Source organism: Centroberyx affinis, unplaced genomic scaffold, assembly GCF_046629955.1.
Source record: "Centroberyx affinis isolate AG114_WGS23_722 - 3 ecotype Tasmania unplaced genomic scaffold, CSIRO-AGI_Caff_v1 ptg000491l_1, whole genome shotgun sequence".
NCBI lineage: Eukaryota > Metazoa > Chordata > Actinopteri > Beryciformes > Berycidae > Centroberyx > Centroberyx affinis.
In genome coordinates this window covers 54164-75660 of record NW_027279145.1, presented here as the reverse complement: position 1 = coordinate 75660, position 21497 = coordinate 54164, and the positions used below count along the sequence as shown (strand labels likewise).

The 21497-nt window shown below is 42.3% G+C and overlaps 3 protein-coding genes across 5 annotated transcripts in view; all 3 read right to left on the bottom strand.

Moving 5' to 3' along the window:
• Nucleotides 1–569: 569 nt before the first annotated feature.
• Nucleotides 570–4119, bottom strand: LOC139642552 (transformer-2 protein homolog beta-like). The gene is made up of 8 exons (XM_071517424.1): nucleotides 4087–4119; nucleotides 2708–2853; nucleotides 2387–2546; nucleotides 2106–2294; nucleotides 1605–1720; nucleotides 1355–1471; nucleotides 1167–1243; nucleotides 570–893 (listed from the first exon to the last, which is right to left on the bottom strand). Exons 1-8 carry the CDS (start codon nucleotides 4117–4119, stop codon nucleotides 883–885), a joined length of 849 nt encoding a protein of 282 aa, XP_071373525.1. The 3' UTR covers nucleotides 570–882.
• A 4417-nt stretch (nucleotides 4120–8536) lies between these two features.
• On the bottom strand, nucleotides 8537–15265 carry senp2 (SUMO specific peptidase 2). Of its 2 annotated transcripts, none has more exons than XM_071517422.1 (17): nucleotides 14920–15265; nucleotides 14568–14629; nucleotides 14353–14462; nucleotides 14056–14128; nucleotides 13772–13859; nucleotides 13415–13583; nucleotides 12613–12719; nucleotides 12385–12470; nucleotides 11978–12035; nucleotides 11816–11888; nucleotides 11551–11706; nucleotides 10941–11072; nucleotides 10215–10439; nucleotides 9997–10076; nucleotides 9806–9890; nucleotides 9614–9709; nucleotides 8537–9526 (listed from the first exon to the last, which is right to left on the bottom strand). In XM_071517422.1, exons 1-17 carry the CDS (start codon nucleotides 15096–15098, stop codon nucleotides 9464–9466), a joined length of 1842 nt encoding a protein of 613 aa, XP_071373523.1. In that variant the 5' UTR covers nucleotides 15099–15265; the 3' UTR covers nucleotides 8537–9463. The 2 variants fall into 2 exon arrangements, with proteins under 2 accessions (XP_071373523.1, XP_071373524.1); XM_071517423.1 differs by having other exon boundaries at nucleotides 11551–11703.
• Nucleotides 15266–15791: 526 nt separating this feature from the next.
• The window catches only part of pcnt (pericentrin), a 39364-nt gene continuing 33658 nt past the window's right edge, over nucleotides 15792–21497 (bottom strand). For both annotated transcript variants that reach the window (XM_071517419.1, XM_071517420.1), the window contains 8 exons: nucleotides 20679–21470; nucleotides 20347–20562; nucleotides 19811–20032; nucleotides 19008–19234; nucleotides 18806–18885; nucleotides 18363–18507; nucleotides 18132–18259; nucleotides 15792–16280 (listed from right to left, as the gene is read on the bottom strand). In XM_071517419.1, coding sequence (XP_071373520.1) covers nucleotides 16237–16280; nucleotides 18132–18259; nucleotides 18363–18507; nucleotides 18806–18885; nucleotides 19008–19234; nucleotides 19811–20032; nucleotides 20347–20562; nucleotides 20679–21470 — 1854 coding nt within the window. In that variant the 3' untranslated portion in view covers nucleotides 15792–16236. The remainder of the gene's footprint in view (nucleotides 16281–18131; nucleotides 18260–18362; nucleotides 18508–18805; nucleotides 18886–19007; nucleotides 19235–19810; nucleotides 20033–20346; nucleotides 20563–20678; nucleotides 21471–21497) is intronic.

The following is a 21497-nucleotide window of genomic DNA, read 5'->3' as shown; positions in this document are numbered from 1 at the left end:
TCTTTGTCCAATAATGTATCTTGTTCAAGTGCTTTTGTTCTTCTTTAGAGAACGCTGATCTGATCAATTATCACATGAACTTGTTTTTTGTTTTTACCAAAAGCAAGTAAACCTTTGTCACACTATGGAAATATTTAGGAAGGGTACATTATGAAGGGAGGATCATTCAGAGTCAAAAGTGTCAGAATGAATCTGCTTGAGTGCTTGTACTTGTATAGTATTGTATCTTCCTTCATTATGTTGGTTTAAGGTGGAATGGCAGTGTGTAAGTATAGTACCAGTAGTAATATTTGTATTTTGTGTCAAGAAAAGCAACAGCATCTGAACTACTGCAAAATGATATTTGATGGTACTTCAAACTGAAACTGCTGGAACAAGTGACTATTAAAACAACAGAACACAAAGGCATGAACAAAGAATGTTTTATTGTTTAAATACAACCAAAAAAAAAAAATACTGTATAGTACACAAATGAAAAGACAAAATTAAGGAGAAACAGAACATTTGAAACATATTCAAGAGCAACACAAAGATCCAACATAGTTTTTAAGCAACCAGCTACAGAGCAAAATTATAATTTGTAATGTAAATAAAATGTAATAAAAACTTGCCATACAGAATCCTGCTAATATATGAGCTCAGACCCCTGTTGAGTCTAGCAAATACTGACCAGCCCTCTTTTAAATGGCATTTGTGATTGTTACAAATGGTTTCATGTGAACCCAAACAGTGTACCTTTAGGACCATGATTGCATTAGTTACTTAAAATGTTACATAAAACAACAGCTTAAAAAACTGTTTGAATCTGGTCAGGACATAAAATTAAACAAGCCCCCAAACAATAATATTAAAATTTGTCGATGACTTATCTTTCCTTTCTGCTCAGTAGTGACCTGTGGAAACATGAGAGGCATTTCAGCAGAGAACTACAGTATGGTGGACTAGATCCTTATCAAGAGGCATAGACATATTTCAAATATCTGGTTTATTGTTTTTGCTGATAAAATATTTAAACTTCAATAAACAATTCATAATGTAAAGTGTTCTAGTACTAGGAAGTATGTGCAAAACCTACATGAATATTGTAATTTCATATTAACTATATGCAGCAAATCAAAACTGATCTCTGATGCCAACTAATAGTCAAAATCGTAGTTTAAACATACGTGGTGAGTAGGACCGTGACCGGGACCGAGAGCGGTAGGCCCCTCTAGAGCTGTAGTAAGGAGATGGAGATCTGCGTCTGTGGGGAGAGCAACAGAAACACAACTCAGGCCTTTAGTATCACCCATGGGACCAATCAGGGTCAACAGCAGATTGGGACAAACAGGCCATCATTAGGGGAAGAACACACCTGTATGATCGGTAATAGTCTCTGTCGTCATAGCGATCATAGCCGCGGTCATAGCCTCTGTCGTAGCCCCTGTCGTAATCCCTAGACGCACGCCTCGATGTGCTGGGCCCCCCGCCACTGTCAAACACACACAGAAGGGAGAGGTTACCTTCACCTGGTAGGGTATCACAGCAACAAAAGTCAGCACGTTCCAAAAAAAACAAACATCCCTGCTCTCAAACACCAAGCCGCCTGGCCGAGCAACACTCACTATGTGGGCCGTCCCATGTAGATTCCAGGAGTGGGAGTGTGGGCTCGTTTAGTAATGGAGAAATCCACTCGAATCCTGCGGCCATCAAGCTCCATCCCATTAGCCCGCTCCTTGGCCTGAGAGAGGCACAGCGACATAGAGCTGGACCTTGTGTCTCATAAGGCGAAGACATAACTTGCATCTTATTGCGTATGTATATTATCTATGGGTATGTTTGTTAAAAATGGGGCAGTCTGCAGTGACTTCTTCACCTCATCTTCTCTTACACTTAAAAAACAAGTGTGCTAGTGCCTTTTAGGTACTTGGGGGGTGTGCAATATTGGAACACACAGAAGCCAGAACTGTTCTGAGCACTTAAAAATTTTAAGGGCAGTTGAGATTACAGACTTCTGATCAGATAGCAAATCACTGATTCTTAACTCATCTCAGACTTGCTGTGTGTAGGGTAAAGAATCACCTTTACATGAGTGAAAATACATGCATCTATCTTATCCTCCCTACCTCTTTGGAGTCCTCGCAGTTTTCAAAGTAGACAAAGGCGAAGCCCCTGGAGCGGCGGGACTGCTGGTCGTACACGATGCTGACATCACTCAGAGGGCCGTATTTGGAGAACACGTCCCTCAGGTCCCTCTCGGTGGTGTACAGGCTCAGTCCAAACACGCCCAGACAGGCGTTGGGGTCCGGGTTGGCCTGCGAGAGGAAGCAGAGGAGAGGAGTGTGAAAAGAAAGAAACAAAAAAAAAACCCACAGAAATCAAATGACAGTTAAGTAGCAGGATCTACCCTGTTGCCAACATGTCTGCGGCGGTTTGACATGGGGGAGTGGCTGTGGCTCCTATGTCGGCGGTATTCCCAGCTACGAGATCGGCTCCTGGAACGCCGGCGGTGGGAGCGGGAAGGAGAACGGGAGTAATGCCTGCGTGAGCTTCGATGGGAACGGGACCTGGGAAGGGATATGATAAAATTAGCCTTCTGTCTGTCTGTCATTCACTTGCGTCATACACTTAAGCTTAAAATTTCTAGTGTTTGAACCCACATGTTACAACCACCTTTGAAAAACACTGCCCATTACACACTGTATGTTAAAACTAAATCCTGTCTTACCTGGATTTGGACTGGGATCGAGAATGAGATTCGGACCTGGAATGGCGGGAGCCATCTTTGGAGCGTGCTGGGGAATGGGCCGGTGAGCGGCTGGCGGATTTCCCAGAGCCCCGAGGAGACACACTCCTTGAGCCAGACCGTGAGTCCTGGACAGGCAGCGCACAGGTCAGATACACCCTACAGCCAGCAGGCAGCCAAACAACCAGGAATAAAGAGCCAGGAGGGGACCTCACTCACGCCTTCTACATGACCCTTTAAAAAGGAGTCCACAGCACTGTGGCATTTAGCAGTTACAAATATTTTACATTTAATCAGCCTATAACAGTTTGCCTAAGGAAAGTCATACAGAAAATTAAAAGAAATATTTCAGTCAAATAGAGACAACCTAATTTAGCTAAATCCAGTTTGAATGAAAATAAACCTGCATGTTATGGACCAGTGATGTTTGTGTTAAAGAAAGGAAAAGTCATGCATGCTTTAGAGAGAGAGAGAGAAACAGGGTGAATTATAGTAATAACATAACAGGCTATTAGGAAATTACTCATACCCCCGTACACGTCTGATCTTAACTTCATAACTTCTTTAACTTCATAACGTCAAAACAACCATTCCTTTCTTCTTTCTTCTGTTTGACATTATGACTTCTTTTTCCTCCTCTTCCCCATTTACCATCTGCCATTACACCACTCTAGCAGTGGGGAAATCTTGCTTGCGTCTGTCAGCTTCCAAACGTCAATACATTAGCATGCATCAACACCATCAGCTTCATCAAACAATAACAACTTCACATCTGAAACTTCTTCCGCCTTTTTCCTTCTTCCAACCTCAACCTTAACAAAAAAACAAACAAGGATGATAAGGGATGTTGTTTTTGTAAAGGCTGTGAAGAAAAAACATCAGCAAAACCAGGAGAATAACATAGATTACATACACATTTGTAACTTAGCTTGCTATGCTCTTGGTTGATCCTGAACTAATTTATTTGATACAAAACTCAACATAACACAAAGGTAAATGATACAGATACCCCAGTAAGTGTGGGCTAACTAGTTTGCGGCATTAATATGGCCAGCTGTCACACCGGTCTGCTGTGCTCACAAACTGTTAGCCCCACATTACCTAACGTTAGTTAGCCAGGTTGAACAATTTACGTGATACGATTTGGCATTACTGATTTCTCATACAAAATGCCAACGTTATGTGAAACAGTCTTTTCTTAGCATTAAGACTAATCCTTTCAATATCAAAGTTGTTGGCGATTCAGACCTGCACTGCCTCTAGTTACCATTAGTTATCTGTTGCCTACGCAACTAGCTAGCTAACGTTAGCTAGCTTAACGTCGTTCGGGCAACTGGTATTTTCTTATGATCAGAACTCACCCGTTCCCTGAAATCTTTCTCGTTGTCGCTCATATTGATATAACATATAACGTTAGCTAGATGGCAAATGCCTAACAAATACGTAATGCTGCTGGCTGTAACACGGAGCTAGCGATTTATTTTCTTCCTAGTTGGTGGCTAGACGTCCTCTGATTGGTCCCATAGCTGAGGGGATTTCGATTGGTCAATTCTTGGTAGAATCTTGGTAGAGGCAGAGCCAGAGCCATTGAGAGAAAAATTGCGTCACCTCCATTCACTTCATCAGGCCAATTATTTTACAGCAATGGCGGATCATGGAGACCCTCAATGGCTCTGGGTAGAGGCTGCGTTGCTGGTAGCTGGTTAATATAGAACCTCCTTGGTAGCGGACCGAGATGTGATTGGATGACACTACCAAGAGTTACCTCGACCGGCAGCTGGCAACATAACTGTCATGCAAACTGATAAGTAATACAAGTTTGTGTAGCCTGCACAGTACTGTGTACTGTTGTGTCACACTGACCACCATCTCACACACTTCACATCTGTCATGATTTTTCTCTAAGGAGCCTGATGTGCCAACTTCATACCATTCACATCTGTGGAAACACAGATGTGAATGGTATGAAGAAAGAGGGGCCTAACTCCTTGATGTGCCTTCTTGTCAGCCACCTTACCTGTAACTGGTCTCGTTCTGCCTTAGTCTTCACGACTAAAGGTTTAGCAATGCAATGCTTGCACGCCTGGCAACTCACTTCACACTTATTTAGAAAATGGTCGGGCATTGTGTCAGTAAAGAGCCATAATACTGAAGCTGTGACCTGTATAACCTTTTCTTTTATGTACAGAGCCATAAATACTGAAACTGGTCTGTATCACTTTTTATTTTACTTGTAGAGCCATAATGCTGGAGCTGTAACCAGTTAAGTTGCATCATTATTGCTGTTATTATTAAGAACATATTGTTACAATGTGTACATAATAAATACATTAGAATACTAATATAAATAAAGCAATGTAAATGGAAAGGAATAAGGAATAATAAAGGAATAAGAATGAATGAATGAACAATTTATAAATGTTATAAATGAAGAATACTTTATTTATAAACAAAGCATGAAAAGTATGGTAAAAGTGCAAAAAGTGAATAAAGACAAATAAAATTAAGACAACGATATAGGCCACTCATAGTATCAATACAAGAAAAAAAAACATTGACAAAACAACTTAGGTACTGTTATTTACTTGTTCCGTTTATACTAATGTACCAATGTACAGTCACATTCCATGTTGTGTTACCTCAAAACGTTAAGCCAAGACTGGAGAAAAGGTAAAAAAAAAAAAATTGGCAGAGGTGGAATAAGTACCAAAATATCCAAGTCATAAGTATAACTTGACTTCCTCTTCCTGCGTGGTGGTGGTGTATGGTGTATGTCGTTGGCGAATCGGTGGTGGTGGTGGGGCTGGTAGCTCTGGGGCTACCTGTTGCTGAGACATTTAAAAACAACATCTGCAACACTACTTAACTGCAGGGAACCGAACAGCAGGGAGGAGAAATGGCGGCTGGCCAGGTGTTGGTTGTGCAGGCTGGATTGTAGGGAGGACTGGTTGTGGAGGTTTACCTTTGATTTTGGCTGAAAATGCATGGCGCTCTATAACTGTCAGAGGACAGACTGGTTTGTTTCTGCAGGGCAGAGAGAAGCCTCACAGGTCCAGCCACAGGGCCTGAGGAACGTGGATACCCTGCTTCAGAACGTCCTGCTCCTGAGACCTGGCCCGCCTGCTGTACCTTTAAAACAAGCAATAAATACCTTTAAGGATATTATGCTATAACCTCAACATATTTGAAATAATCTTAAATTGAATATTCTTTGTGACAGTGGGGAGTAAACACAGGCTGAGGCTGCCACCTGGTCTCTTACAAAAGTTGGGCTCCATCTATTCATAGTATTCTGCTACATCACCACACCACCATTACTATTTTCCACATTTTAGAATAATAGTAAAGACATCACAACTATGAAATAACACAAATGGAATTATGCAGTGACCAAAAAAGTGTTAAACAAATCAAAACTATCTTCTATTTTAGATTCTTTAAAGCAGCCGCCCTTTGCCTTGATGGAAAGGCAAAGGCTTTGGAAAGAAATTCATACATAGGCATCAACTTCACTATTTATATTTGTCAAAGAAACAAATCTCAAGCATTTAAGCATAAGCCTTTAGATCAAAATGACATAAAGATAATGAAAAACATAGTGCATTCAATCAGGTGTGTCCAAACCTTTTACTGGTAGTGTAAAAAGTGACTGTAATGAATTAACAGGTGATTATAATCAAATGACAGCCAATGAGCTTGATCCAGATAAGATGTAAATAAATCTAGGATTAATGATAGTTTATGCTATTAACGTATGTAATTTACATAGCACCTAACTATACACAAAGTAAACTGATCGGTCTCTGCTACATGGGGAATTCACAACACTCAGTATGACTGCATTGCAAATTTAATTGTTGCTTTGCATTCAGATGCAACCAGCGACATGCAATTAGACAGTCTGCAAGTTGATCTTGTTGATCTGCAAGTTTATCCAAAGTTTATCCAAAGACTCTTGAATAAGGGCAGTATTCCCACTCCAAATGTTTAGAAGGTTCTTAACTCCGATCAGAAAAAGTCGCTAGATTTGTCGCTAGTCACTTTTGATAAATAAATCACCAAGGGGATCAGAAAAGGCGCAAATCTAGTGACAAAGTCACCAAGTTGGTAACAGTGGTCGTATTCTATTACCTGAGTGCAAGTGAACTTAGTCGGTCATCAGTTCATTTCACAAAAACAGCTATAGATCCAATTACTGTTACATGTTTCAAACGCTCTACAGAAATAAAACATACAGTACATTATTTTTTATTTTTTTGACACAGGTGTCAGTGTGCTCAGGAGTCACTGTTTGAAGTGGACTCCACCTTCTCCCTCGAGTTCCTCTGGTTCTTGTTGGAGGAGCTCCTTCTGACAGGCCTTGAAATTCTGTCCTGCTTCTCCTTTTTCTTCTCCCTTCTCCGTTTAGGGTTCAGGATATTGAAGAACCTCCTCAGCATGGACGGCTTCTTGGCCTTTTTTTTTTTTGTGAGTTTTTCTTCTTCTTTTGTAACTTCCTCTGGAGAGCTGGCCACCTGTGCCTCAGCGCTGTTGTGTTTGACCTGCTGGTAGAGAGCAGCCTCCTCCTTACAGGCCTCCTGGGCCCTCAAAGCTGTCTCTCTCTTTCTCTGCAGCTTTCCTTCCAGCTCCTCCGTTTTTTGAGTTTTGAGCTTAGCGGCCAGCTCTTTGAGCTCCTGCACTTCTCTCAAAGTCTCCACTGCATAGGCTTGGAGCTTGCTGAACTGCTCCTGGAGGATCTTGTTCTCATTCTTGTAGTCCTCCAGCTTGCTCTCCTGTTGGTGTATTTGAGACATAAGCACAGTCTTCTCAATGGGGTGTCTCTTTGTGAGGTCCTCCATTTCTGAATGGAGCTCACTGGCCTGCTCCAGGGCGCTCAAAGCCTTCTGCCTACAGAGCGATCCTTTAAGTTCCTCAATTTCTTGGCAGAAGGGCAGATTGCCTTTGCGGAGGGCCTCGTTCTCCTTTTAATAGGACTCGTACTTGCTGTCCAGCTGCAGCATAGTGGCTCTCAAATTGTGGAGTTCGTTTCTACGTCAGAGGCATTGAGCGCCCAGACATGCTCTGAAATATTTTTGCAGGGGTTCCAATTTGTTTCGCGGAGGGCCTCGTACTCCTTCTCATAGGCCTTGATGGTCTGCACCTGGTCCTTCTCTCTCTGGAGCTTTTCTTCATGCGACTCCATTTCGTGGCCTCTGACAGCCTCTCTCTCTGAAAAGATATTCTGTCTCTCTTCTCTCTTTACCTTGTGCTGGTGAAGAATGTGCTGCCATCAGCTGCTCAAAGCTCTTTTAGCTGCATCTCAATGGCTCTGGTTACTACGAAGTATGAGCTTTGGGTCGCTGGCCTTGAACGTAAGTTTGTTTGTACTTCAAATCAAAAGTGTAGAGTAATAATTAATTAATAATAATAATTGATTACATTTATATAGCGCTTTTCTAGGTACTCAAAGTGCTTCACATATGGGGGGGAGACTCAACTCATCCACCACCGATGTGTAGCACCCACCTGGGTGATGCACGGCAGCCAGTTTGCGCCAGAACGCTCACAACACATCAGCTATCTCAGTGGAGAAAACACAAACTTCTTAGAAAAAAATGTCAGTTACAAGTTAAAAAAGCCGAGGTTGAACGGAATTTATAAACACAAAACACTACATTCCCATAGATGTGCACTGAAATGCAAAAAGGCTGGGAAAAGAAACTGGAATTAAACGAGTGTAGTGTTTACTCTCATTCATTGCATCAATCATTGCGTGTTTATGTATTTATCATGCTTACACATAATATAATTGGACTTGGACATACAAAATGAAATACTTTATTACAGGAAATATCACAGATGTTTTTAGCATGGATTTAAACATGCATGTGTGTACAGTAGTTTGCTATTCTGTATACAGGTCAATGTAGTAGCCCTAAGTAGCTTTGTGCAGTATGATCACAGAAATAATTTATGGACCATCAGAGCCTTATATTAGCTATGGGGAAATAGCAAGTAACTATATACTGTATGCTCCATTCATGGCAACAAAAAAATAATTATACACACACACCCACAAAACTTTCTCATCCAATCACTGCACATAAATAATTGTAAACTTTACAGCAAAATAAATGTCTATAAACAAACGCCCAACCATGCATTTGTCTGTCTGCAACAAGATCTGGAAGGGAGGGATTTGATCTATCATTTCGTCCAATCATATTCCACTAAAACTGAAACAGAAACTGCTTGATTCAATCAAAGCCTCGGTCAAATAAGAACCAAGCTCCTCAAAACACATCTTGAGTTGTATGCTACTACGTAGCTTCCCAAAATAGACAAAATTATACTCTTAAGGTTGAGCTAAGCGCAAGAGGATTAATCCACTGAAGGCACTTCAGGCAGTATTTGAACAGTAAAACTAACAATCCAAAGTCAAAATATAAAAAAAGCCATTCAGTCAGTAGTGCCATAGCCTGTGAAAGACATACGTTTCTCACATCCCAATAATGTCTCCAATTACAACTCAGAGATTAGTACTAGGTGTGAATAAGTCCCTGACAGGTAAAGGGACATACTCAACTAGTAAGACTAGTGTTTGATTTCTAGAGACCAGAACAAAGAGACTGGGTTCGAGTTTGAAGTCCCAGTCCTTTGGCCCATTTATTGTCTTGTAGTCACTGTACACAGATGTTGCTCCCATTGAGAAAGTCTGTGTTGTTGGGTGGTTGATTGATAGAAGATTGTTGTGTTCCTCTATAGCAGCTTCTGATTGAGGATTTCCCAAATCATTAACTTCCTGAAGAGTGGCATGTGGCACTAAGGAGAAAGAGACAGATGTTCCCTTCAGTGTTTGTAAAAAACAATGCGTGGAAGATGCATTATATTACAGGTGAACCTATATACCTGTCTGAAGCTGAGGGGCTTTCCTTTTGCGATATAGTCAGCATATTTACAGGCAAAAACACCGCAGTCACTGCCATTTTTCTGCTGGGGAATCTCCTGTACAGGAATGCACAGTGTACATTTAGTCTCACAGGACAGGATGACACATTTCACCCAGATAAATGTGATGTCATTCCTTCCACTTTGACTTACATTGGCCCTCAAGCTGCCGACGGTCCATTTGGTGCTATCCAGGTCTCGGCCCTTCTTGGCTTTGTGCTCCTCCTTCAGGTAGAGTCTGGGAAACGGGCACAATGAAGTCATTTTCCCCAATTACACAAGAATCAGGGCATTTTATGACAAACGCCTTCATGATGGTGGGATAACTTGAGATGAAGACTCACAGTAAGAGATTACAGATGTCATCATGCCTCTGGCCCATCGAGTCGTATGACTTCACTGTCCGGGATTTGAAATCTATCACCTGGAGGAAGAGAAAGGTCAAAAATGGAAAAACGTATGTCAAGAAGCAGCAACTTAAAAACGTAAAAAAACAAAAAACAAATAAGGGAACAAATCATAAATCTAGCAAGTAATTGTGGTTCTGAACTTTCTGACTCACAGCCATGGCCCAGTGGACGCCCAGATGCAGGGGGACCAGTATGAGATCATACTGAAAGAGGTCCACAGCCTTGGTCCAGCGCTTCACGGCAGCATGGCCCCCAGCCTGCCCCCCTCCCCCGCCCCGTAGCTTGGGGAAGAAGAAGGTGCTGAAGGAGTAGACCTTCAATCCTGCTGCTTGGCCAGAGCCCCGCTCCATGACCAGGGAAAGGTAGAAGTTGATCACCTTGGCGGAGGAAATATAATATGAGCCACAAAATGCAATATAAATACCCGACCGTACTTATATTTAAATTTGAATTGAAATAAATCATACTTGACATCACATACAGTATATACTTAAACCTTGGGCTGGGTGATGTGGTTGAAATTAATATCAGGATAGTCGTAAGGATTTTTCCAATATCGATATAATCACGATATGGCTCACATATGCAAAATCACATTAAATAATCAATGTTCATCCCATTGAACCGAATGGCAATATTAGGTGTGATATCTAACAAAACTGAAATTTTCAAATATTCCTTAAAATGTTTCACATCTCATTTTGTCAGTTTTTAAATCAAATTTGCTTGTTATCATCAATTTAGACAGCAGAATTGTGTCACGATATCCCAAAATCACCATATGATTTCACCGAAAGATGATAAACGATAATATTGATTTATCGCCCAGCCCTACTTAAACCTCTTAAAATTGTCGTCGTGCTCTTACTACATCGTACCTCATCGTTGAGCCAGCTGCCTTCCTGCAGGGTGGACAGGTCTCTCTGCGTGATGCGGAGTTTGAAAGCAGCACTTAGAACAAGATTTGGGTCACTCTGAGCCAGAGCACGAATCACCTCCGCTGCCATGTCCTACACACACACACACACACACAGTGAACACATGACCAAAAGAAAAAGTATGTATTAGTATTGTATATGCTTATCTCATGATACGATTCAATATGAGATGTGAGGTTCACGATTGAACCACGATACGATGTAATAAATAAAAGTTAAATGACAACAAAGTATGACTGTACAGAATTAGGTTTATTTCTGAGCCACAGATTTTTCTAGCAATGGCGTTGGCTTGCTAGAATGTAAACAAAAATGTTAAAATGTCACTGAGAGCTTGTGAAAGTGTGATGGGCAAGCCGTCTCATTTGTGATTACTACAGAAGAATAAAATCTAGCTAATATTGCGATATATTTTTCTGCCCCACGATATGTATTGTCACTTCTTTGTATTGTGATAAATTGAATTTTGAAATTTTGTCCCATCCGTAGCATGTATACTTTCTTCCACACAGTAAGAACAAATCTCACTCATGCAAACATTTTATCTCACCTTAGTCAGTCTAGGTAGGTCGTCATCGATGTGGCGTGTATGGGTTGTGTGTGCACAATGTGTGTCAGGCTGGGTGAGAGCAGGAGTCTCCCTGTCCACCAGATTGAGACGAGTCGCTACTTCTGTAGAGAGGTCCAACTCTGCTGCTTGTTTCTGCTGGGGAGACGGTTGATGTTACAGAAATAATGGTATTCCTTTTCCCCCATTCATATAGCTTAATGAAGACTTTTACATGTGAGAGAGAGAGAAAAAGAGAGATGACCACCTTTCCACATCTGACATGCTGCGTGTCCTCATAAACTCCACTGAACGTCTTACTGAAGCTCATGCCACCCCTCCTGGAGACGAATCATATAGATTAGAAAAATAATCATAATTCATGAACATGCATAATAGGACACACACACCTATATACACACACACCAACCTGTCTTTGGCTTCCTTGGTTACAGATGCATTCCTCCATGTAAACACACTTGGGGTAGCTGTGCAATAGAGAGAGATGCGCAAGGTTATTAGTCAGTTATTAATTAGTGGGGTTAAGTTAGTTAGTGGGTTACATCTTTGTGAAACTGTCCCACAGGCAAATGGGAGGTAATCACAACCAACTGGGAGCTATAACATATTTTGTGACACCCATGCGACCCATTAACATAATGAGTCTATTAATGGTTGATAGAAAGAACAATCTCTCATTGGTGCTGCTGTGTTGTGACTTTGCAATAAAAGTAGCATTTCAAGAACCAAAATGGAAAGCATTATTAATAGTACACATTAATTTACAGACTCACAGCTGTTTCTTTGGAGTATATTATGGTGAATAGAGGTGTTTACCTGCAATGTGTCCTGCCTTCCTGGGTACAGATTCACAGGCTCTTCCCGAAGCAGCAGCTCTGTGTTCAGTCTGCAGAAGTGACTCACTGGTAGCAAAGAAAAGAAAGAAGGGAGAGGCATCAGAATCTGAGGGGACTGATCGGCTCATGATTTTGGGACATTTTGTTAGATGGATCTTAGAGAAATTTGACTCTTATATCTTCACATGAATACTGGGTTTACACTCACTCTTGTGGCTTTGTTTGGTTGAAAGGCAGCGGTTGGCTTTTGCTGTATTTCTCCGTCACCATCTCCAACAAGCGCCTGTAATGCTCTTTATTATTCTGCTTTATGGCCTAGAGGAAGAATCCAGACACATAACTGGTTAGTAGCAGTCCAACAAAGCCACAGGGTATGAAGAGTCTTGAAGCTCAATCAATGCTCAATCTATCAGGTGATTCTCTTGGTTTTGTAAAACTACTAAATTAAGTACTACTTAAAACTGCACTAGGCAACTTTGCACGTTGGCAGCCCCAAATGGAGGCAACTGGTTGAATTTTGAGGCTTAAATACCCAGAAACCATGTAATGCGTTAATGTCACCACCTGTTGTACTCTATAGAAGGTGACATCACCTGGGAGCAAAGACCAGCCAATAGCAAATGGCCAGTTCAGTACCTTACTTTTCACCATTAGGTGTCAGGCTTCACCACAGATTTGGGTTTTGGGGTTAAGTTACTGTTAAAGTTTCAATTTGTCACTTCCTGTGCACAGTGAAGATTTCCTGCCAGTGACCATACAGGACACAAGAGTTTAATTTGGGCAAATAGGGCGAATCTATGGCATCTCAAACAGAGGGGAGGGGATGCTCTTCTCTGCTGCAGCCCCAGTTCTTTAGGTTGATAAGACAGGTGTATGTTTACATAAATGTCACACAGCGTAGCGTTAAGAAGACGCAAGATGTCAAACTGAATAAAACATAAAAATGATACAAGATTATAAAGTACCATTGTATAAATCCAACCATTATGTCAACTGACTGTGTATTTTACCTCTTCCACTGTAAGACTGGGCTTGTAGCAGCGGTTGTGTCCGAGGCCATTACATGTCAGGTCTGGGTTGGTTACCCTCAGAGCCGGCCTAGAGGGCAGCAGCTGAAGGGAACTTCTTCTCTCTCTGTCTTTCCCCCTGTCAGGAATACCTGTAGGCAGCCCTGCCCCACTGGAGTCAGAGGGGTAATATATATTAGTCGGGGAGCATTACAAGTGCCAAAATATGCTACTTAGATAAGACATGGATGCTTGCGTGGTTGCATACAGATCTACAATTTTAAACACAGGAAAGTGGATGAGTGAAAGGCAGTACAGTATTGGATAAATAAAGCGAAACTCAAACATCAGACCACTTGCCTGTATTTCCTCATCAAAGGAGGTGAGGAGCTCTGGAAGAGATTCTTACCGCCCCTCTCCCTCTCATTCAGTCCACCCATTGGTTTATCTGCAGAGAAAGAAAAAGACCAACCAAATGAAACATGGGAAATGGGAGGGGAATAGGATGAGAAGGCAAAGAAGGGTGTGGATGAGAGAAAAAAAAAATAGCAGAACATGTGATTGAGTCAGATATATAAAAGGATAATTTTCTCCCCCAAAACTATAATTCTACTACTCCTGCAGTAACAGTTGTCTTTGCTTACCCATCCTCCAGTCAGAACTGTTCATCCATGAGGTGTGGAGCTCATCTATCCCCATCAGGGTAACAGGCTGGATCTAAGGAGGCAATGCGATATGATTCAAGTAGGATAATACAAATGATTGTAAAGCCAGAGCATTGAACTGAATTGTGCATTGTTCCTGATATACTTTCCAACGTCTACACAAAATCTATGGGATAGCTGAAAGCAGTTGTTCACTGTTCAATCTTTTCATATAGATGTGTAAGCAGTTCAAGGAACAAATGTGTGTCTGAATGACAGAGAAAAAAGAGCACAAACCTGGGTGTTTTCATAATGTTTATGCTTCTCGCAGTTGGTTAGTGGGTTCCGCAGTCTGAGCAGACCCGCTACTCCTGCCACAGTCTTCTTCACAAAGCTAATAACTACATCTAAAACACAAGAGGCAGCAAATCAATCATTATATTCCCTTCTGCCACCACATTTGCATTTGTTCGAGAATTCAGAAATGATGGCAAAACTATTTGTTTACACACCTCGCCTACATCTTTTCACCTCCACCTGCTCGCTCTGACAAACACTGTCTGCGACATAAACGCTGAAACAGAATAAAATAAACTGTTATCAATGAAGAATGGCACAAAAATGAAATTCATACATATACAGCTTGCTATCAAGAGGCAAGCTTAGTTTTTGACAGTTAAATCAGCCAATGCCAGCCAACTGACATTAGCTAGCTAACCTCGTAACTTACTACTTGGTAACGTATTGTTAGCTTGGTAACCAGATCTAGCGGATAACAGAGTTAAGGCAGCACTGAATATTCAACTAACGTTAGAAAACAGTTAGCTATCTTACTCAAATGGCCCGATATTTTCAATAACCAACCTCTGGTAATTACGTTTCGCCGGTCTACCGTGGTTGTCTTGCTGCTGTGCCCTCACTGTCACGCCAGCTCGCGTGTGTGTCTCCCCGCTAACGTTACCCTTCCTAGGCCACTCGCTGGGGTTTTGCCCCGTAATGGGCTCAAAGAGCGACGAGATTCCGTCAACTATCCATCCATACATCCCAGACAAATACAAGAAGATTGAAACGAGGTCTTCTACACGGGCCAGGTCTATTTCACAAGAGATAAAGTGTCACAACACAACCTACGACACACCATTTAACTCCCCTCTTTAGTGTTAGCTTTAGCATTAGCCTCGCTGTAATGAAACGCAAAGGACGTGCGTCACTCAGTGTTGATAACACGAAGTGCGACCGTTTTGGTGTCTAAAGGAAAAGGGGTGGGCGGAATCTTACATTCAGACCAATGGAAACCGTCCAATTGAAAACCCGGCGTCACAGGACTGCTAAACGAGCGCATCCTCTGACCAACGCGGCAATGAGCGTCAGTGGAAGATCAGAATATCATTGGCTGGGGCTCAGATATTAAGAGTTACTTCTTCATTACATAACATGATCAGCATCTCAGTTATTTGACCTGAGGGTCAGTTAATTGACTTTCAGGTCAGTGAGCTTGAGCACAAAATAGTCTCTCATTTCCAAGAGGAGCGACTCTGAACCGTAGGTAAAGAGGGGTCTGTGGGATATCTCCAACTGATTTAAAAAAAACAAAAACAAAAAACCCTTTCATTTTGCTTGTCAAATTGAAAAATGTGTATATAACACCACCTTAGGCATGCCTGGCCACCCCAAGAAGAGTATGAATTAAGAGCCCCAATGAAAGACAAACAATGCTCTGGCATTTTGTTATCACATTTAAAATATTTATTAATTTTATGGTAGAAACATCAATAATAGAAATCATTAAAAACAGAGTTCACCTTTGTACATTTACACACCGATTAGCTATGTTGAGCCTTCCAGTGCAAAAGCATTACACATTTGGACACATGAACGATGAACAATGTTGCCATCAGCAGACCTATTTACAGAGCATAAACGGGTATAAAACTTAGGTAGAAAAATAGCAAATAGCACTATTTAAAAACAAAAGCAACTTATTAGGAGTGACCTTTACAATGCTGAGGTACAGCGAATAGAAAAATCAATAGAAAATCTTAAAAAATAATTTATTTATAAAATCAAGGACGTCATCAAAAATTCAATACTTCTATGTGATATTCCTTTGTGCACTTGTACACATGGGTGCAAAGCATGGACGGTTTGGGGATCGTAAGGTGAAAGGAGACATTCATGACTTCAGTGGTCGGACTTCTTTGGGTGCGGGTGGAGAACAGAAGAACCTGGATCGGACACAAAAAAACCCCAGCCAAAGTCAGATCTTTTTTCCACAAATCCATGCAAACACGTTAAACAAAACCACTGGTGATGTTCTGAATTTATTTTCTTATTTATATTTCTTTGAGGACAGTCAGCCAATGCCAATTACAATTACAATCCTCGCTGCAATGTCTCTTATTTTTGCTGATGTCATCTTAAAATTTAGTTGGGCGGAGCGACTTGTATGGGGGTTTCCTCCGGCAAAGCTGCTATGAAGGAGATGATGAGGCAGCTTATTTTGTTTTGTCCTACAGTATTGGGACGGTCGGCAAGATGGCGGGACAAACATCAGCTTCCGAGTCATGAAGGAAAGGAGGAGGACATTTCAGAATTGTTATGGTGAATATTTCTGTGCATTTGTTTACCTTCAGAAGATACTTATTGGCCACTTTTTTGTGAATTTAAATAAAAAATAAGAAAATAATTGTCTTGAATTAATATGCAAGCAAGCAACTAGGATTGTGCACTTATAGAAGGCGACCATTATATTTTGTCAGGAGTAAATTGAAAGCAATGCAACAAAACACACTGGAACTAAGTCCTCCATTTGTAATTGATAAATATATTTTGGTGTACACATGATGGAATATCCGAGTTGGCCAGTAAATCTTATTTTAGGGGGATATCTGCCGATACTGATCTGCTGCCAATTGATCCAGAATCCCTAAAAGTGTAACACATCAAACATCAATGAACGTGAGACAGGCATGCAAACAGAACCTCAAAAACCACCAACCGCAATTCAGTTCTGTAAAACAAGACATGAGAAAATGCCCCTGCGTTGAAACACTACTCTCATGACAAACTGTCCATCTACAGTGTGCTCAAGAATGACTGCTGACACAAGTTAGTACCCATCCCGAGAGGTGCATTCTGGTACTTGTTTGTTTGGTGGAGTGAGTACGTTACACTCACACTCACCTGGACCGTACAGGTAAAGGGGCGACAGGCAGCTCAGGTACAGCCACGTCCCATTCTCCTGCAGCCAGCGCTGCCGATAACCAACCATATCAGGGGAACAGGCTGCCTGTCCCTGCCTCGTCATTTCCTCTTTTGGGGGCGGGGCTAAGTGAGTCTCGCTTACTGGGTTGGGAGATGATAGAGCACACAGGTTTCGTGGTTTTTGGTAACATGGTCCCAGGAAGTGTTTCGCCAACCATCAAAAAAATAAAAAAATAAAAAAATAAAATTCATGGCTTTGTCCTAAAAATGCTCTTGCTTGTACTGACAGAACAGAGAAGCCTAAGTTACAAATGAATGGGAAAAACACTTCCTGGAACAAGAGCTGCATTTAAAAACACATACCCAATGGCCCATAACATCTCCCAGTGTGATACCACATACCATTATTCAAATTAATTAGGTGCTCAGACTCAACAAATGGTGCCAATTAATATTGCAGCGTAGGATTTCTTGAAATTTTCAGGGTACCATCACCAGTGTAATTCCAAACTTAATGGACTTAACTTAATGTATACTGCTCTTAGTACTGCCTTGTGCAATCAGTCATAGATGCTTACAATCAATAAAAATACCATATTAATATTTGTAAATGCGACAGTTTGCCATAGAGGAAGAGTACAATGAATACACAGACAGGTCTCCATAGTGACAGTTCACCCCCAACCTATGAAATGAAGTAACGGACATGCTGTGACTTCTCATGGACCCAGTGTTGACCTCATACTCCGTTTGTTTCTAATTAACAGTGAATCGATTCCCGTTCTTCCCTTTCCTCCACCTTTGTGCATTCGACTCCGTCCCTTGTCCTTACACACACCTGGTGCTTCCCTCTTCTATCTAATCCCTCTCACCTTGCCTAGTTCCCACCAGCCGTTGCTGGACTTTCTCCAGATGGTGGATATATTCTGTCAGGGATCGCTCTGGATCATGTGATGTTCCCCCAGAATGCACAGAGGCCATTGTGGAGGTGGAGTATGTCCTGAAGAAAGAGGGAGCTCATTAATGAGGAATTAATATATTTGTGCAAGTCTTGAACTTTGAATCTCAAGCTGAACAGAGTCTTTGCTTAAGAGGGGCCCAACCTGTTGTGCAACCTGAAGGGCGATTTGACTGGTGGAACGAGGGTCGACACCGTCTCTCTGTGGATGGCACTGCTGTCTCTATTTGGCGGTGAAGATTCAGAATTTGATCTTTGCTGATGCTGCTTTAAAACTTCCGCTCTAGAACCTATAAGAGAGACGAAGTGTGAGAAAAACAAAACCACAGTTGAGAAGTAGAACCCGCACACCAAAGTATTATTTAACTTTTATTTCATGACAACATTTCGATCTATGATCTATGAGTCAAATTAAAAGAGTTAAATAATACTTCGGTGTGCAGGTTCTACTTCCCAGCTGATGTTCGGCACTTAACCCAGCACCCACTGTCAATGTGCATATAGTTAGTTGTAGGCCAAAAACAAAACCACACAAATAAACACAGTCATGTGATGCACATTATCATAAGATATGTTCACCGAGCTGACCTGGAGCATGCCCATTGACAGTCCCAGATATAGATAATCTTCTAATTGCTCTCTGCCATTTCCTGGTCAGGAACCTCATCCTGAAAAAAACAAAGTGACTGGTCAGTTTTATCTATACACAGCAATGCACACTCTCAAATATCTGCACTTACTCTTTAACAACAAAAAAATAATCACTTGTACACCCTGGTACACTCCCTACCTTGAGACTGCAATGACTGCTCGTACAGCAGCTCTAAATCGTGTGAGGGGTCTGCGCTGGGAGGTGAGTGGAGGTGAGGGGCGCGCCCCCATATGGGCAATGAGACACAGTGTGGCCTGCTCACACTCCTGGAATCCTCCTAACAGCAGCAGCAGGTAACGCTTCTGGTACACTAGAGATTTCCTGAAGCTCTCAGCACGCAGGTAGCGCTCATACAACCGCTGCACCTGCAGACAAAAACAGGATGGTCGTCATCCTTTCATTATTGAGATACTTAAGCATGACACAAATAACCAAGAACCAAGAAGATGATCGTAAATGTTAAAGTTTGTGACATAGGCCACCTTTACACTTGTCATTTCAATGCCACTTATAATCCTGTTAAGACCGTATGCATTAAGTGGCAGTTTTGGATCCACATTGTTACTCAAAACCAGATATTGAACTGGTCAGGTTTGTATTATGATAAAAATTTCTATGTAGCCCAGATGCAATCCAGCGACAATGCACATACAAGCAATGTCAAGAGATTGGCAGTGACAACGGGAAAAGGTAATAGTCAGATTTAAATAAATATAGCCACAGAAAAAACTGCATAAAAGGCATTTTTAGGTCAAGTATGGACATACAGTGATGTGATCTCATAAAATCAGTTCCTTAAAAGCAGATCTGAAGAAATCATGTTGAAATGACAACTGTAATCGTTGCCAATGTATTCATGTATGCTTATGTATGTTTGGATATGAAGAATGGTATAATATTGTGTGTGTGTGTGTGTGTGTGTGTGTGTGTGTCCTTCCCACCTTGCCATGGCTAGCCGCATCATTGATGGGTCTGTTCTCCGTTTCTGTGGTGACCTTGGCAAGCTCGTTCTCAGAGCGGCGTAGCTGTCGCTCTAGGCAGGTGAGTGTGTGTTTGAGGGTGACCCTCTCCTGACTCAGTGTTGTCACACGCTCCGTCAGCTCAGAGTTCTCCTTCAACAACCTCTCCACCAGACCGGAGGAAGGCAATGAGGATGAGAAGGACTACAGAGAGAAAGCATAATTTTACATTTAAGGCATTTAGCCATTGTTCTTATCCAGAGCAATTTATGAGAACAAGAGTAGAGTAAGCGTATATTCCTAGATTAACAACATTATCATGCAACCAACAGAAATTAAGTGCACGGATCTGTGCCACAGCGCCATGACAACAGATGTAACCGTTATTCCTGTAGGCAAAAATCTGTCAATAAGATACATTCTTCACAAGGAGCTGGTTTCTACAATATTACTTGTTAAATGTACTATCAAAGACCTCTCCTTCTGCAATGCTCGTCTAACAGTAACTCCATGTGCACCTGTTGGCTTTGTAGTGTGCTGCTGGCCTGGCCGCTGTCAGTCTGGGTGTTATTATGCAGATGCTTGGAAGATCTCGCCTGGTGTAGATGTGCTGTGGTCAGCCCAGACAGCCTCTGAGCAGCCATCTCTCTCTCCTCTCTTTCCAGCTCTGCCAGAGTGTGCTGCAGCTCCTTCATGCGCTGCTGGTCCTGCTGTCTCAACAACTCCAACTCACACTACAGACAGAAACATTCATCAGGTGGTGTGTATTTGTAATATTTGAAATATGAACATTAATTATGGGAAAGCAGCATACTCCAGGAATATCAAAACCAGCTTGATGATATCTTACCAGTTTGTTGTTGGTGCTCTCCTGTCGTCTCTCCCTCTCCATCTGCTCTTGCCTCTCTTTTCTTCTCTCCCTCTCCCACTGCTCCTCCCTCTCCCTCTCCTTGTCCTTCAGCAGTTGCAGCCTCTCCTTCAGCTCTGCGAGCTCCGCCCCTTGGCGTCTGGAACGCTCTCGCTCCACCTCTAAAGCACGGCTGGCTTCCTGTTTCTGCTCCTTGAGGGTCTCCATAGTTACACGATGCCGGGTCGAGGCCTCCTGCTCCCTCTGCGACTCCTCCTTCCTCCTCCTGTCCTCCTCTTCAGCTCTCCTCCTGCTCTGCAGTAGCTCAGCCCTCAGCCTGTCAGTCACAGCTGCAAGCTCCTCCCCCTGCCTTCGCTCCTGCTCTAGCTGGGTACGCAAGTCAGAGATGAACTTCCTATCCCTGGCTGCGTCAGCTTCCTGTCTGTGGCTGAGCTCGTCAAGTTGCCTGGAGCAACGGTCCCTCTCCTCCTCCAGCTTCCTCTGCGCATCAGACAGCTGAGAGTTGGCGTCGGCAAAGCGAGAGTCTGCTTCAGTCCGGAGGCGCTCCAGCCGGTTTCTTTCTTGCAAACTGAGATCTTGTTGCCGGGCAGAACGTTGGCGTTCGTCTTCTAGGTCCTTATGGGTGTCATCTAGGCGTTTCTCCAGCAGAACACTACGGGACTGTTCTATCTGTAGCTCACGTCTGAGGTTGCTGCAGGCCACTTTCTCCTGCTCCACTTGACCCTTCAGAGCCACGACCTCTGACCCCTGCTGTTCTAAAGATACTCGAACAGCCTGGGGAGGGGAGAGGCAGGTCATCTT